We start from the raw sequence: 17,192 nt of genomic DNA, 5'->3' as shown, positions 1-17,192 counted from the left end.
ACATATCCTGGGTAACATTTATTTTTCAATCTTAATAATTTTCTTTAAAAATAGGGTTGTATACAGTCACGTGCTGCATGAGGATCTGTCAGTCAACTAAGGACCTCATTTACCATAGTCCCATAAGATTATAATGGAGCAGAGGATAAAGGAGGTCAAATATGTGGTGACAGAATGAGAACTGACTCTGGGTAGTGAGCACACTATGTGGTATATAGATGATGTATTATAGAATTGTACCCTTAAAACCTATGTAATTTTACTAACCGTTGTCACCCCAATTAATCTAATTTAAAATAAAGATTGTAATGGAACTGAAAAATTCATATCACTTGTGACATAGTAGCTGTCCTGATGTTGTAATGCAAGCCATTACTCAAATACTATTGTATTACAATTGCTTATAGTATTCAGTACAGTAACATGCTGTACAGGTTTGTAGCCTAGGAGTAATCTGCGATGCCCTGTAGCCTAGGTGTGTAGTAGGCTAGACCATCTAAGTTTGTGTAAGTGCACTCTGTGATGTCCCCTAATGACGCATTTCTCAGAATATATCGCCATCGTTAAGCAGTACTGTATCTTATTTCTTCTACAGCTTGCCTTTCTCACTAAAAATAAGATGCAAAAATCTGTTCAAAACAATAGATAGGAAATCTGACTCTTCTTTCTTAAAATTATGTATATGTCGTGTAGTATAGATAATACATACACATAGGAAAAGTTCAAATGAAGGTCTCAGTCCAACCCTAAATTTATCTCCTCAGCAACAACCACTGTAACCAGTTCCCTAATGTTTACATATCGATCACATGTATATTATTTCTTCAGATAAATATCTATAGAGTATCAGTTGATTGCTATACGCTAGGTGCTAAGGTTACAAATCTCCTTCCTGCAAAGGTGCTCCAAGTGGAGGTTGGAGGAGAGAGATGAGGTTGAGCCATTCTGATAAAACTAACCCAGCAGATTGTTGCATATGACATATTATCAGAATATTTTTTAAAAACTGATATGATAGGTGGAGAAATCAAGAAATTTGGCATTTGGTTGGAAGTGGGTCTTGAAGGATGAATATCAAGTCATAGGGAATGGTAGTGCAGTGGGTAGAAAATGTTGTAAGTTGCGGGTATAGTGTCAGCAAAAACACAAAAGCATGGAGGAAGTACAAGTTGTAGGAATAGATAAATAGATCAAAGAAACAGAACTACTCAAATGTTGACTCAGGCATATAAGGACTGACAATAAAGTTTGAGAACTTGCCACAGTGTGCTTACGTTGGCAGCACTGTAAAAACAGCTTGGTGAGGTTTCATAACCTTGATAGTGTATCTGTCTCAGCTGTGCTCGTGTCGACATGTGACAGTGTCTTGCTGAGTGGCATTCATTATCGTTATGTGTTTTTGTGTGCCATCACAAGAATGTCTAAGCTTAAATTAGAGCAATGAACATTAAATTTCTTGTTACAGCCTCTTCAATAAATGGTGCTGGGAGAATTGGATAGCCACGTGCAAAAGAATGAAACTGGACTGCTATCTGTCACCATGTACCAAAGTTAATTCAAAATGGATCAAAGACTTAAGCATAAGACCTGCACAATAAACTGCATAGAAGAAAACATAGGTACTAAACTTATGGACCTTGGGTTGAAAGAGCATTTTATGAATTTGACTCCAAAGGCAATGGAAGTAAAAGCTAAAATAAACGAATGGGACTATATGAAACTTAAAAGCTTCTGCACAGCAAAAGAAACCATCGACAAAATAAAGAGGCCACCAACTGAATGGGAGAAGATTTTTGCAAACAGTGCCTCCAATAAGGGGCTAATATCCAGAATATACAAGGAACTCATGCAACTCAACAACAAGAAAACAAACAACCCAATTGGAAAATGGGCAGACGACCTGAAGAGACATTTCTCCAAAGAGGACATACAAATGGCAAATAGACATATGAAAAAATGCTCACCATCACTAATCATCAGAGAAATGCAAATGAAAACCACAATGAGATATCACCTCACCCCAGTCAGAATGGCTATCATCAACAAGACAAATAATAACAAATGTTGGAGAGGCTGTGGAGAAAAAGGAACCCTCATACACTGTTGGTGGGAATACAGACTGGTGCAGCCGTTATGGAAGGCAGTGTGGAGGTTCCTCAAAGAATTACGAATAGAATTGCCATATGACCCAGCAATTTCTCTCCTGGGTATCTACCCAAAAAATCTGAAAACATTTAGAGATAAAGACACGTGTGCTCCAGTGTTCATTGCAGCTTTGTTTACGGTGGCCAAGACATGGAAACAACCAAAATGTCCTTCGATAGATGAATGGATAAAGAAGTTGTGGCATATATGCACAATGGAATACTATTCGGCGGTAAAAAAAGATGATATAGGAACATTTGTGACAACATGGATGGATCTTGAGAGTGTAATGCTGAGCGAAATAAGTCAGACAGAAAAAGCAGAGAACCATGTGATTTCACTGATATGTGGTATATAAACCAAAAACAACAAAAGAACAAGACAAACAAATGAGAAACAGAAACTCATAGACACAGAGAATAGTTTAGTGGTTACCAGAGGGTAAGGGGGGTGGGGGGTGGGGGAGATGAGGGTAAGGGGGATCAAATATATGGTGATGGAAGGAGAACTGACTCTGGGTGATGAACACACAATGGGATGTATAGATGATGTAATACAGAATTATACACCTGAAATCCATGTAATTTTACTAACAATTGTCACCCTAATAAATTTAATAAAATAAAATCTAAAAAAAATTATCCATACTAAAAAAAAAAAAATTTCTTGTTAAACTTGGCAAGGGTGGAGTGAAATCAGGGACATGTTTATGGGGATAATGCCATGAAATAAACAGCAGTGTACAAATGGATTAAACGTTTTCCTGAGGGGAGAAAAACGCATCCTGATGAAGAGAGGTTGGGGCAGTCAGTAATGAGCAGAACTGATGAAAACATTGCAAAAATTCATCGAATTGTGCGTCAAAATCATCAGCTAACTGTGAGAAGCATAGTAGACCAAGTAAACATTGATAGAGAAACAGTTAGGAAAATCTTAACTGAAAATCTTGGCATGAGAGGTGTGTGCAAAAATGGTCCCGGAGCAGCTTTTGCATCACGACAATGCACCAACTCACACAGCACTGTCTGTGAGGGAGTTTTTAGCCAGTAAACAAATAACTGTATTGGAACACACTCCCTACTCACCTGATCTGGCTCCCAATGACTTATTTATTTACCCCAAGATAAAGGAAATATTGAAAGGAAGTCATTTTGATGACATTCAGGACATCAAGGGTAATGCGATGACAGCTCTGATGGCCATTCCAGAAAGAGTTATGAAATTGCTTTGAAGGGTGGACTAGGTGCTGGCATCGGTGCATAGCTTCCCAAGGGGAGCACTTCGAAGGTGACCGTAGTGATATTCAGCAATGAGGTATGCCGCACTTTTTCTAGGAAGAGTTCGCGAACTTAATTTTCACACCTCGATGGGCATCCAGTATGTGTTAGAGGGAGTATTTCAGATCAATGGAGAAAGGAAACTGTTGGGACAATTGGCTAAAGGATTAAGTTGTTGCATCCCTATTTCACATCATTCATGAAAATAAATTCCAGATAGATTGCCTCAAACATAAAAAAGAACTTTAAACTGTTAGAAGAAAAACAAGTATTCCTAACAGATTTTGCTTTATATTTTTCAAAGGTGTGGTATTAGTTGCATAGCGCAATGATTAAGAGTCCTTGGTTTTTGGTACTTACCACCCTGTAACTGTCACCTACCTAACTTCTCTGTGACTCAGTTGCCTAAACTGTTGAATGGGGTAATAGTGGGATTGTACTAAGGACTGGATGACATAATGCCTATATGCAAAGCACTTATCACGGTGCCTGATATGTAATAAGTGCTCAATAAATACTGGCTATTACCATAACAGTTTTTGGTGAAGTCACCTGATACCAGTATGAAATCTGCCCTCTCCCTTTTTAAATTGGGCTTTGAATTTTATTTGTCTGTTTCTAATATTGCCGTACTAGCTTCTTGTTTTTCTTGTTGTTGTCTGATAAGTCTCTTGTTTTCAGCCTCTTTGCCATTTTATCTTACATGATGTTTTTTATAAACAGTACATAGCTGGATTTTGTTTTTTAACAAAGTCTGAAAGAAACTTTTTTTTTTTTTAAGATTTTATTGGGGAAGGGGAACAGGACTTTATTGGGGAACACTGTGTACTTCCAGGCCTTTTTTCCAAGTCAAGTTGTTGTCCTTTCAATCTTAGTTGTGGAGGGTGCCGTTCAGCTTCAAGTTGTTGTCCTTTCAGTCTTAGTTGTGGAGGGTGCAGCTCAGCTCCAGGTCCAGTTGCCATTTTCTAGTTGCAGGGGGCGCAGCCCACCATCCCTTGCGGGAGTCGAACCGGCAACCTTGTGGTTGAGAGGACGCATTCCAACCAATTGAGCCATCTGGGAGGCAGCTCAGCTCAAGGTGCCATGTTCAATCTTAGTTGCAGGGGGCAGAGCCCACCATCCCTTGCAGGACTTGAGGAGTTGAACTGGCAACCTTGTGGTTGAGAGCCCACTGGCCCATCTGGGAATCGAACCGGCAGCCTTCGGTTAGGAGCATGGAGCTCTAACCGCCTGAGCCACCAGGCCAGCCCCTGAAAGTAACTTTTAATAGGACAATTTAATCCACTTACATTTAATGTAATTATTGATGTTTAATATATTTCTGCCCCTTATTTTACATTTATTTTCTGTTTTCTGTTTATTGTGTTTATTCGTTTTACATGGACTGAGCCAGGTCTCTTCATTCTTCTTCTCAATTTGCTCCATCTTTTCTTCAGTATGTTAATTTAAAGAAGTATAAAGTATGATCAAAATTAATTTAAGATTATTATTAGGTATTGTTTATCAATTATTTGGTACTGGGTATCAATTTATCTTTTTGCCTTTATTTTGTCATTTTATTACTAAAGTTTATCCACTTATAAAAATATTGTAAAGTATGAAAAATATTGAGAATAGGAAAATAATTTTTTATATTCTACATGTTCCAAAATTTCACTATGGTATACTCAGTAGGCTTGTTTAATATAGAAACTCGCGTCTTTCAGCTCTGGGAAATTGTTTTATGTTATTTTCTTGAATAATAGCCTCCTTTCTGTTTTTTTGTTTTTGTTTTTGCTTTTTTGTTTGTTTCTTTCTTTCTTTCTGAACCTCCTCAAACTCTTTATATTTTTGGTCTCCTTTCACACAGATTGTCAGCACTTTATATCTAATCCTTCTATTTAATTTTCATATTGGTTACCATTATTTTCATTTCTTAAAACTCTTTCTTATTCTCTGAAGGTTCCTTTTTATTGCAACTATTGTTGTTTAATCTTTTTGAAGATACAAATAAAAAGTATTTCTAAGATTTCTACTTGTTCCCAGAGATTCTTTTAGGACAGTATGGAATCACCCTAACACTAACACTGTCACAACTGTGAATCTACTGAGGCTGTGAATTTAATTGAAGTTGTAATTCTGCTACCTGCAAGATAAAACTTTGAGGTTAGTTTTAGGTTGTTTTATCCCTGAGGCTATAAGAAATAAGGCATCATTTTAGTAAAGTGATACAAAATCCCTGATTCCCTGACAAGAGACTTGAACAAATATTTTAGGACTTTGAGCTAGTCAGTCTTTTTTTTTTAAAGCCCCACCCCATCACATATAGAAGCAACCAACTGGCCCTGTTGCCCTGAAATCCAGTTAGTGTTAAGGGGTGAAGCACTAATAGTGGAAAAACAGTTAGTTAATAATAACCTCTGGTGATCTGGAATGAGTGTCCATTGAAAGCTTTGGGACAAGTGACATTGAAGAGCAAGGAGCATGTGCATTTCCAACCTGAGTCCAGTGCATGAGTGTCCAGCACAGACCATAAACAGATTGTTCATGGAAGTCAACAGCGGCAGACAGCTGTCTGGCAGTAAGAGAAAAGTCTGTAGTGGAAGGAAGGAAGTGAGAAAGGAAGGAAATATGAGTGGGAGGGTGAGTGAGTGGGTGGGTGGATGGATGGATGGATGGACGTGGACGGACGAAAGTGTGGGTGGGTGGATGGATGAAAGGAAGGGCATCTGTGAGGTGGACCTGCAGGAGACTCAGAAATAACTGAGAAGATACTTTCAGAGGGTCATTTTCAGCATGAAAGTCCCTGCAGTTTTATGCTGTAATAACTTGGTTATAAACAAGGAATTATAATCTCATTTCGTCATCACAGGTAAAAGGCTAAGGACATTTGGTTTATACTTGTATGCTACTAAGCAGAGTGAGGGCGTCAGAGAGCCAGCAAAGGCTTCTGGTTCATTTTTTGAATACTTTTAATAAATGCCACATCACCATACTCTTAATGAACCAAAAGACAATACCATGCAGAACTGGGTTCTGAAGACTCAAGCGTGTGTCAGAATCACTAGAGGACCTGTGTAAACACGACTTGCTGGGCCCACCCCAGGACTCGAGAATCTGAATTTCTAACGAGTTCCCAAGTAATGCTGATGCTGGTGGTCTGGTGACCACATCTTGCGAACTACTGATCTGGAAAGACATGGACGTGAATAGCTCTGTGTTTATAGTAACTTTGAAGATTCAGAATGTAAACAAGTTTCAAGAATATCTTAACCAGTTTGTTTTCCACTTCTGTTTTCCTTTTCATCCAATCAAAAGAGTGATATGTGACAAAAATTCATTTCTAATTAAGTTTACAATACCTCATTCAATAAGAATAAAATAAAAATTCTAAAGAACAAGAAAACATTGTGTCATAATTTGTTAGATTTGGTGGTACGTAAAATAATGATATACTTTAAAATTGATGATATCTTAGATTTGATTAAATATGTTATGAATAGAGGAGGGAGATTCTAACTCTATGGGGTGTACAAAGGAGGCAGAGTGGGGCTCTAGGGACCTACCTTGGGGGTTATGGAAGGATATACAAAAGAATGCACACTTAAAGGACTTGGCCAGGGGCAGAGCAGTGGGGAAAAAAGGCAATTCCAGGCAGAGGGGACCACATGCAAAGGCCTGGAGGCTGGAAAAAGCAAGTAGCTCAGGGCAGGTGGGCAGCCTGAGGGAGAAAGGTGGGCGATGAGACTGGAGAGGTGGATTGGGGCAGATCAGGTGGACTTTATGTGCCTACTGAGCACATTTACCCCGCAAAGTGTCCGTGGGGCTGTGAGGCAGGTGTGTGATGAGCTCAGATTCATGTTTCAGAAAGTTCTCCTGGCTGTAGGCAGAAGGATGAGACAGAGGACACCAGTTAGGAGACTGTCAAAGTTATCCCAAATCAGAGAAGTTGAGTAACTTTCCCCAAGTCATACAGTATTAAGTGGCAGAGCCAATATTTGTACCTAGGCAGTCTGGCTCTAGAGCTAACGCCCTGTAATAGCATCGGTCTGACCATTAGGTGGCACTACCTGTCCTTCTTGATCAATTCTTGCCTCCAATTATCACCCCAACCCCAGAGGACTACAGGGAAAGAACAGCAGTGCTACTTTGCTATAGAGAAAGAGAACATTGGAGGAAAAGCTGGTTTGGGGGAGAGAAACAATTCAGTTTTGGACAAGTGGATTTTGAGGTGCTGTGACTTCATGTACATTGTATATATAGCCTGGATCACAAAAGAGAGGACTCCCCCACTCAGCCAACAAACATGGTAATTAAAGCCCTGGTAATGGATTAGGTCATATAGGGAGAGATTGTAGAGAGAGAACAGAACCCTGAGTAGTATTTAAAAGTCAAGTAGTGAGGAAGTGGCTAATAGACAAGACAGGGCAAGAGTGGAGAGAGAAATTGGTGGAGATGAGTAAAGTGTGGCGTCATGGAGGGCAAGGAGAGAGAGCAGACTGAATTAAGACTGAAAAACGTTCACAGGACAGAGCATGAAGGAAGTTGTTGGTATTCTTAGCAAAAGCAGTTCCAGTGGTGATGGTGGTGGTGACCCACCCAGTTGCCTAAGCAAAAGAAAAACAACCAGGAGTTAACTCCTCTCTCTCACTTCCCAGCCCCCGCCCCCGACTTACTTCCAAGTTCTGTAGATTCTTTTTCTTTTGCCCCAGAAACTTTGTTTTTTCAGTTTTTTTTTTTTCTTTTTCAATTACAGTTCACATACAATATTATCTTAGTCTCAGGTGCATAACATAGTGATTAGACTTTTATATAGTTTATATAGTGATCACCCCAATAAATCTAGTATCTATCTGACACCACACATAGTTATTACAATATTATTGACTATATTCCCTATGCTGTACTTTACATCTCCATGACTGTTTTGTAACTACCAATTTGTACTTCTTAATTCCTTCACCTTTTTCACCCACCCTCTAAACCCCCTTCCATCTGGCAACCATCAAAATGTTCTCTGTATCTATGAGTTTGTTTCTGTTTTGTTTATTTTTTTAAGGGGAACAGGACTTTATTGGAAAACAGTGTGTACTTCCAGGACTTTTTCCAAGTCAAGTTGTCCTTTTGATCTTAGTTGTGGAGGGCGCAGCTCAGCTCCAGGTCCAGTTGCCGTTGTTAGTTGCAGGGGGTGCAGCCCACTTCCCCTTGCGGGAGTCGAGGAGTTGAACGGGCAACCTTGTGGTTGAGAGCCCACACTCCAACCAACTGAGCCATCTGCCACTGGCCCATGTGGGAATCAAACTGGCAGCCTTTGGCATTAGGAGCACGGAGCTCCAACTGCCTGAGCCACCAGGCTGGCCCTGCTTTGTTTATTAATTTATTTTATTCTATAGATTCCACAACATATGGCATTTGACTTACTCCACTCAGCACAATACCATCTAGGTCCATCCATGTTATTGCAGATGGCAAGATTTCATTCTTTTTATGGCTGAGCAATATTTCGTTATATATACATATATGCCACCTCCTCTTTATCCATTCATCCATTGATGGACACCCAGGCTGCCTGCACATGTTGGCTATTGTAAACAATGCTGTAATGAACATATGGTTGCACACATCCCTTCGAAGTAGCGTTTTGGTTGTCTTCAGATAAATACCCAGAAATGGGAATACTGGGTTGTTCTTTGTCTCTTTTTTTTTTTTTAACTTTTTTAAAAAATTTTTTAAGTTAGTTTTCCAGGACCCATCAGTTCCAAGTCAAGTAGTTGTTTCAATCTAGGTGTGAAGGGTGCAGCTCACACTGACCCATGCGGGGATCAAACGGGCAACCCTGGTGTTACAAGCATCAAGTATTGTGCTCTAACAAACTGAGCTAACTGGCTGCCTCCTTTGTATCTTGTTATAGCCTTTGTTTTAAAGTCTGTTTTGTCTGGTATAAGTATTGCTACTCTGCTACTTAGGTTTTTTGTTTGTTTGTTGCCATTTGCATGAAATATCTTTCTCCGTCCCTTTACTTTCAGTCTATGTGTGTCTTTCGATATGAAGTGAGTCTCTTGTAGGCAGCATTTGTAAGGGTCTTGTTTTCTTATCTGTTCAGCCACCCTATATCTTTTGATTGGAATATTTAATCTATTTACATTGAAAGTAATTGTTCATGAATATGTAGTTATTGGCATTTTATTCTTCATATTTTTATCTTTTTCTTCTTCTCCTTCTTCTTCTTCTTCTTCTTCTTCTTCTTCTTCTTCTTCTTCTTCTTCTTCTTTTTCTTCTTCTTCTTCTTCTTCTTCTTCTTCTTCTCCTTCAAGAAGTTCCTATAAACATTTCTAGAAATACTGGTTTGGTGGTGATGAACTCCTATAGCTTTTTCTTTTCTGGGAAGCTCTTTATCTGTCCTTCAATTCCAAGTGATAACTTTGCTGGGTAGAGTAATCTTGGTTGTATATCCTTGTTTTCCATCACTTTGAATATTTCGTGCCACTTCCTTCTTGCCTGCAAAGTGTCTGTTGAGAAATCAGCTGACAGTCTATAGAAGCTCCCTTGTAGGTAACTAACTGCTTTTCTCTTGCTGCTTTTAAGATTCTCTTTGTCTTTAACCTTTGGCATTTTAATTATGATATGTCTTGGTGTTAGAGTCTTCTTTTTCATTCTTTTCCAATTGATCCATCAATTCATTCATTCAGCAATGATATCATGGGAAGCAAGGTAGATAAGAAAACTATGAGTTTACATTCTAGAAGGGAGAGACAGACAAATAAACAAGATAATGACAGATTTGGGTAATACATTTGCGGAAATAAATAGGGTGACTGAGTATAATTTGGCAGAACTTCCTTTAGTGGGCGATCAGGGAACACCGTCTGAAAAAGTGCATTTGAAGTTGAGACATGAAAGACAAAAAGGAGGCGAATATGTGACTGTTAAGGTAGAAAGCATTCCAGGCCATGTGGACGCATGTACCAAGGCCCTGAGGCAGAAAGGAGTGTGATGCACTCAAGGAACAGAAGAGACCACTGTGGCTGAGGAATAGGGAGCAAAGGGGGACTCATAGCAAATGAAGTGTGTCGTGCGGGAGACCCTGCTCGCTGCGCCATTTGTCGTGCGGGAGACCCTGCTCGCTGCGCCATTTGTCGTGCGGGAGACCCTGCTCGCTGCGCCATTTGTCGTGCGCAGAGGCCTTCTCGCCACGCCATCTTTCAGGCAGTGCGGCCTGCGGGGTCTCTGCTCCCACTCCCCACACAAGAACGCAGGATATGGTGAGGCCGAAAAGGAACACCCACGGAGCCATAGGTAGGGGAGCCATACCACCACGGTCTCACTGGAGGCTGGGCCCACCGGCCGCCAACCGACCGACCGACGACTCTTCTCCACTCTCTCGACTCTGTTCCTCTCTCTCGGCTCTCCTCTTCCGCTCTCCTCGGCCCTCGGTAGCCGCAGCAGTTATACCAGCGGCCAATTGGCTAACCGGCCACAGCCAACGGCCAATCAGCCACAGCCGACGGCCATTCACCACCCGAGCCAGTACCCCTTCACGTGAGGCCGAGAGCCTGTAAACTACTCTCTGGGGCTCTGTCCCCACAAAGTGTAAGATGTAGATGAGGAAAAAACATGGAGGCCACATGTTTTTGGCCACAGAAAGAAGTCTGGTTTTTATCCTAAGTGAGACGAAGAGCCTTAGAATGGTTTAAGCAGGGGAGTGATAGAGTCTAATCTGTTTTGAAAGATAACTATGGTTGCTTGGTTGAGAATGTTTTCGAGCAGAGTAGGAAAATAAGCAGGGAGACCACATAAAATATGTTGCAAAAGTGCATTAGCTCTTCCTGGATTATTGTCCACCCTGGACCCCCATATCCACACTAGCATCCAATCCATAAAGCATTCAGAGTAACTCTCCCCAAAACAGAGCCAATCATATCTTCACACTGCTTTAAAACATTCAGTAATTCAAATTTCCTCTAAACTCCTCCCCAACGCAATTTAAAGACAGAAAAGAAAAAGAGTGGTGTCTTCCCTACTTGAGAGATAAGAAAGCAGTGACTTTAAGACATTTTTGTGCATGTCATGAATGGAATCTCTGTTTGCGTTTTTACGATACTTTAGTAATTACTTTTTTGTTTATCGCTTGGATCCTGAATTTCTTGGATTGCCGGATGTCCAAAGAAGCAACACCTTGCCACTACTGAACCTTGAGGTAGGTCAGTTCCATAAGGACTATACTTATTTAACTGTCTGGCTTCCCCCACTAGCCTCTAATTCTATATAGGAAAGATTGTGTTAATTTTGTTCACTGTTGTAGCCTAATGAGATAGTGCAGATCCTGTCACTTAATAAATTTGTCTTAGTTAATATTTGTTGGAGGAGAGAATGACTTACAGGTCTTTTCTCCCAAACCCTACTGGATCGTGCTTCTTTAACTGTCTGGATTGCCCCTAAATGACCAAATAATATATCACCTTCTACCAGATTTGAGACTCCAGTCATATCTGGTGAGTGCCATCTTCTGGGGGGCATAATAGCCCAAGATTTGTGAAAATGATTTCCCCAGAAACTTTACATACCAACAAAGACACCCTAAATTCTGGCTTACCCAGCTCAAAAACCATAGGGCTATTTAAGGTTTATTTTGACTCCAAAGTCACTTCCTCAGACAATGCTATGTAACTGAAGGGCATTCCTTACCTAGGGTCAATTGATTCTGTCATCCCAAAAGCAATCAACAATAGCTAGAAAAACTTACTACCAAGGAAGCATACGAAAACAGTGCAGACAAGGTATAGAAAATAAATAAAAAGCAGAACCATGGGTCTGATGGTGAAAGATGAGAAGTTCACTTTTCTGAGAAAAATTTCCTGTCAGCTGACCTAAGATACTTACGTCAATTCTCATGAGATTTCCTTGAGATAGGAAAAGTGGTTGGCTTAAAGCGCAGTAGGGAGCTTCAAGAGCTGGCTGGCAAGGGTTCCCTGCATGCAGGAATGCAAGAGCCATCACTCCTTCCAGGTATGTGTAACCTTGACAATGACTGCATCTTAACCTACCCCCTATCATGAACTGCTTGGTTCAACAATTAACTGTCTTTTTCTTCTCCTCTTTCCTCTGAACTGCTTTGAACACTCCTTTTTTCTTGGATATGGTTTCCTTCCTCACCACCCTATTCAAGCTACGCTTTCAAATATCCCTAAAATTTTCATTATGGTCCAATCCAATGAGTTGTTCATCTTCTTCACAGGTTTTGTTTCATAATTGATATCCTCCCCTCCTTGATGAATTCTGTGACCTAGCGCTGCCCTGACTCTTCTCTGCCTCTCTTGCTATTGTTTCCTCCCTACTCTTTCCTTTTCCTGTACCAAAGTTATTATTAATAATAACCAATGTTTTTGAGCACTCACTATGCACCTTACGAGGTCTGCCAATTAAGTTCTCGAACTCATCCTAGGAAAAGTGCTACATACCTCATTGCTGAATATCACTATGGTCACCTTTGAAGTACACCCCTTGGGAAACTATGCACCCATGCCAGTGCCTAGTCCACCCTTCAAAGCAGTTTTGGAACTCTTTTTCTGGAATGGCCATCAGAGTTGTTATCGTATTACCCTTGATGTCCTGAATGTCATCAAAATGTCTTCCTTTCCCAATATTTCCTTTATCTTCGGGTAAAGAAAAAAGTCATTGGGGACCAGATCAGGTGAGTAGGGAGGGAGTTCCAATATAGTTATTTGTTTACTGGCTAAAAACTCCCTCACAGACAGTGCCCTGTGAGCTGGTGCATTGTCCTGATGTAAGAGCCATGAATTGTTGGTGAAAAGTTCAGGTCATCTAATTTTTTCACGCAGCCTTTTCAGCACTTCCAAATAGTAAACTTGATTAACTATTTGTCCAGTTGGTACAAATTCACAATGAAAATCCCTCTGATATCAAAAAAAGTTAGCAACATTGTTGCAACAAGTCCGCAAATTTAATTGTCACACCTCATATGTGTATTAACCCATTGAATCCTCACAATAGGCCCATGAGGTAGGTACTATTATTATTCTCATCTTATAGCTGAGAAAACTAGGGCACAGAGAGTTATGTTACTTGTCCAGAATCACACAGCATATAAAGACAGTCAGGATTCAACCCAAGCCATCTGACTCCAGATCTTTGCTATAATGTTCTTTCCACAGGATTCTGCCAGGCGTCTTGTCTTTGTCTACTCCCTTTCCCTAGAGGAATCTCATGATGCTGTGGCTTCAACCACCACTTCAGTGCAGATGGTTCCCCAACTCAGAAATCCAGTCCGTCCTTCTGGCTCCAGGTCAAATAACTATCAATAGCCACAATATCAACCAAGCTTACATTTATCGAACACCTACTTTAGCCTGGCATCAAGCTGAAATTGGTTTGCCCTTTGTCACACAGCATCTCCACATTACAGATGTGAAACAGCATCACAGAGAGGGTGTATGACTTGCTCAAAGTCTCACAACTATTTAGTTACAGAGGGAGGGATACACCATAAATTCTATCAAAATATAAGCAACTTGAAGGCAAATGACGTGTCCCCTCACCTTTGCAGCCCCTTCCTCAACATCTTACCTACAAGAGGTGTTCAGTATACTGGGGGTGCCAAAAAATGCATACAAGTGGACATTTTGGTCAATGTTGCTCAAGCAGTAGTTCGCCATAATCAGAAGTGTCTGGGCACAGATGGTAACTTTGAGCACCTCTTGTAATTGCAGGAGTCAAACATGACTTGTGTTCGTTCTTTGTTATCAGTATATATTGAGTATTACAATTTTAATAGCTTTTTCCTTTCTTAAAATGTGCATACATTTTTCTGGCACCCTCTGTATATCTGTGGAATCCAATTTAAGTGAGAGTGTGCAATTTAAATGAAAGAAGCCCAAACAAGATGTTTCCTGCTTTAGGGCAACTGGAGGTAGAGTCCTAGACACTTCTGAGATGGATTATTTGTGAATTTCGGTTATGTGTGAACTCTCTGCCTTCATCACTGGATGGAACAGACAGTGTAATAGAATGAGTATCAGGTCAAGAATTAGAATGGGATTCTCATGCAAATAAAATTATCATAGAGACAGCTAACATTTATGCAATGATTTCTGTACTTTTTTTTCAAATTTTTTTTTATTATAGTTTCAGGTGTACAAAACAACGTAATAGTTAGACTTTACACGCCTCAAAAAGTGATAACTCCCCTCCCCCAATCTACTGCCCCTCTGACATCGCATACAGCCATTACATTTCCACTGTCTCTATTCCTTATGCTGTATTCCACTTCTTGTGAATATATATATTAAATTATAGTTGACATTCAGTATCATTCAGCTTCAGCTTCAGGTGTACAGTGCAGTGATCAGGCATTTACATCATCCCTGAAGTGGTCTCCCTAATGAGACAAGTGCCCATCTGACACCCTACAAAATCTTCACAACATTATTGATTATATTCCCCAAACTGTCTTTCGTATCCCAGCAGCAATCTTGTGGGTACTGATTGTGCTGTCTAATCCCCTCACCCTCTCCCTCATCCCCACCCCACTCCCATCTAGCAACCCCTCAGTTTTTCTCTATATCTCTGAGACTGCAGACACTGTACTTCATGCCTTTCCTCATTCAGGTCAACACCCCAACCCCAGAAAGTAGGTAATGCTGTCACCATGTTTCAAGGAAACCTAAAGTAACTTGCCCAAACTTGCACAACTGGTGTCTGAGCAAATTGAAACTGAGGATCGGTTTCCTCATCAACAAAAAGAGTCAGTGGATGGTTTCTGAAGTCTCTCAGAACTCGGATTCCAGCAGGCTGATGACACGTGCACATACCATTGAGCGCGGGGTTGCTGGCTGGGCTAGAAGGAGACCCTGAAGATTAGCCTTGAGAAAATGTGACAGCACTCAGACTGCCTGAGGAAGCAGGAAGCACTTCCGCCGTGTTTAACTAGTTGGAAGCTGATTCTGGGCCATGATTATTAACAAATGGGGTGAAAGCATGGCAATATGAACAACCAACAGGGTTCTCTTAGTGTGCACTGGTTGAAATTTAGCTCTGGCGACTAATAACCTTATTGGCAACTTTGGCTACCCCCTAAGAAAGTGGGCCCTGCTGATGAATGGATAAAGAAACTGTGGTATATACATACAATGGAATATTATTCAGCCTTTACAAAGAAGCCAGTCCTGCCATTCACAACACCGTGGATGAACCTAGAGGACATTATGCTAAGTGAAATAAGCCAGACACAGAAGGATAAACTGCATGATTCCACTTAGATAAAGTATCTAAAGTCGTCAAACTCATGGAAGCAGAAAATAAAATGGTTGTTGCCAGGGGTCGGGGGAGGGAGAATGAGGAGTTGTTTTCCATGGGAACAAAGTTTTTCTTACACAGATGAATAAGTTCCAGAGATCTGCTATAAAACATAGTACCTGTAGGTAACAATAATATCAAGTATAACTCAATAAAGCTTTTTAAAAAGTGGGACCTGGTAATGGAAGGGTCTCTGTTTGCCAAGTGGGGTGATAGGTATATAGTTTGTTGGAGCTGGGATAGACTTTGGTTCCTGTGCAGCCTGACCGAGGCTGCCATGTCAGGAGGAAGCCCAAACAAGCCCAGGCTCCGACACCACATGAAGGGAAGTAATGCCCAGCCAGTTCCAGCCCCAGCCCCTGTCTAACCGCAACAATATAAGAAACCACCCAGCCAAGTCCTTCCCAGATTTCTGACCCACAGAAATAATAATAAAATGAGAGATAATAAAAATGAACGTTGTTATTTTAAGCCACTATGTTTTTCTGATGGTTTGTTATGCAGTAGTAGATAACTGATACACAGTCCACAGAGAATTTCCTGTAATGGTTCCTCCATAATTTTATGTCTCTTCCTTCTGCTTTCCTGTTCCAGGGCTCTGCATTCTGCTGAGTTTGTCAGGCGTCATGGTTCAGAAGGCCAAAGGTGAGTGCTCAAAGCCTGGCTCTTCCATAGCCAGAGACCAGGGAGAGAGTGGATCAAGAATGAACATGGGGTCACCCACACCCTCCAACACGCTGGAGGAAAGGGGCTTGTGTTGGGAACAGAACTTGGGCAGGGTTGCTCCTATCTTGTTTTGTTCTTTAATTGATCATTTCATCAAATTTGGAAATCTTTTAATTTATCTTCTTATTGTACTTTTATTTGGAGATTTGTTTGTTTTTAGTAAGCATAATGTGCCCAGTGTGGAAACAGAACAGTGAATAAAACCCACACAGTCTCATGAAGTAAACATTCTCGTGGGAGAGACAGCATGCTGGTAACCGTTTCATTCTGATCATAAGTCAACAGAATATGAACCAGACCATTACAGGTTAGCTTTAATCCCTTGGAAATCTCACCAGATTGTGATTCAGCGGGTCTGGGGTGGGGCCTGAGATTCTGCATGTCCAGCCAGGGGATTCATTCTGAGAAGCCAAGTTCTGCGCTGTGTTCTCCGTCATGCTCCCAGCACCCACTCCCCATGAGTCTCTCCATGAGCCCCAAAGCTTGAGATATTTCCTCATCCCCATTCTTTCCTCAAATTAAAATTCTTAGTGTATCTCTGTCTAAATGAAGTTATCCATAGTATTACATAGGTAACATATACCATTAAAAGAATATACCTTCCATAGTACCCTCCAAATACAAATGTTTATGATCATAGCTGACACTTATTACGTGCCAGACACTGCCGAAAGCACTTTGTATGTATTAATTCACTTACTCCTCACAATAATCCATTTTACAGATGAAGAAATTGAGACACAGGAAGTTTAA

At 40.7% G+C, this 17,192-nt stretch overlaps 1 protein-coding gene across 2 annotated transcripts in view; it reads left to right on the top strand.

Annotated features, from left to right (window-relative positions):
- Positions 1-12,312: 12,312 nt before the first annotated feature.
- The window catches only part of ADGRE3 (adhesion G protein-coupled receptor E3), a 44,817-nt gene continuing 39,937 nt past the window's right edge, over positions 12,313-17,192 (top strand). Inside the window, exons 1-2 of one of the 2 annotated variants that reach the window (XM_088792443.1) lie at positions 12,313-12,407; positions 16,308-16,358. In XM_088792443.1, the coding sequence (XP_088648569.1) occupies positions 12,383-12,407; positions 16,308-16,358 (76 nt within the window). In that variant the 5' untranslated portion in view covers positions 12,313-12,382. The remainder of the gene's footprint in view (positions 12,408-16,307; positions 16,359-17,192) is intronic. The other variant, XM_088792444.1, reaches the window with a different exon arrangement.

This window comes from Rhinolophus sinicus, chromosome 15 (genome assembly GCF_057876585.1).
Source record: "Rhinolophus sinicus isolate RSI-liver-muscle chromosome 15, RSI-T2T, whole genome shotgun sequence".
NCBI lineage: Eukaryota > Metazoa > Chordata > Mammalia > Chiroptera > Rhinolophidae > Rhinolophus > Rhinolophus sinicus.
Note: the sequence above shows the minus strand (reverse complement) of the source record. Positions and strands in the feature narration are given on the sequence as shown.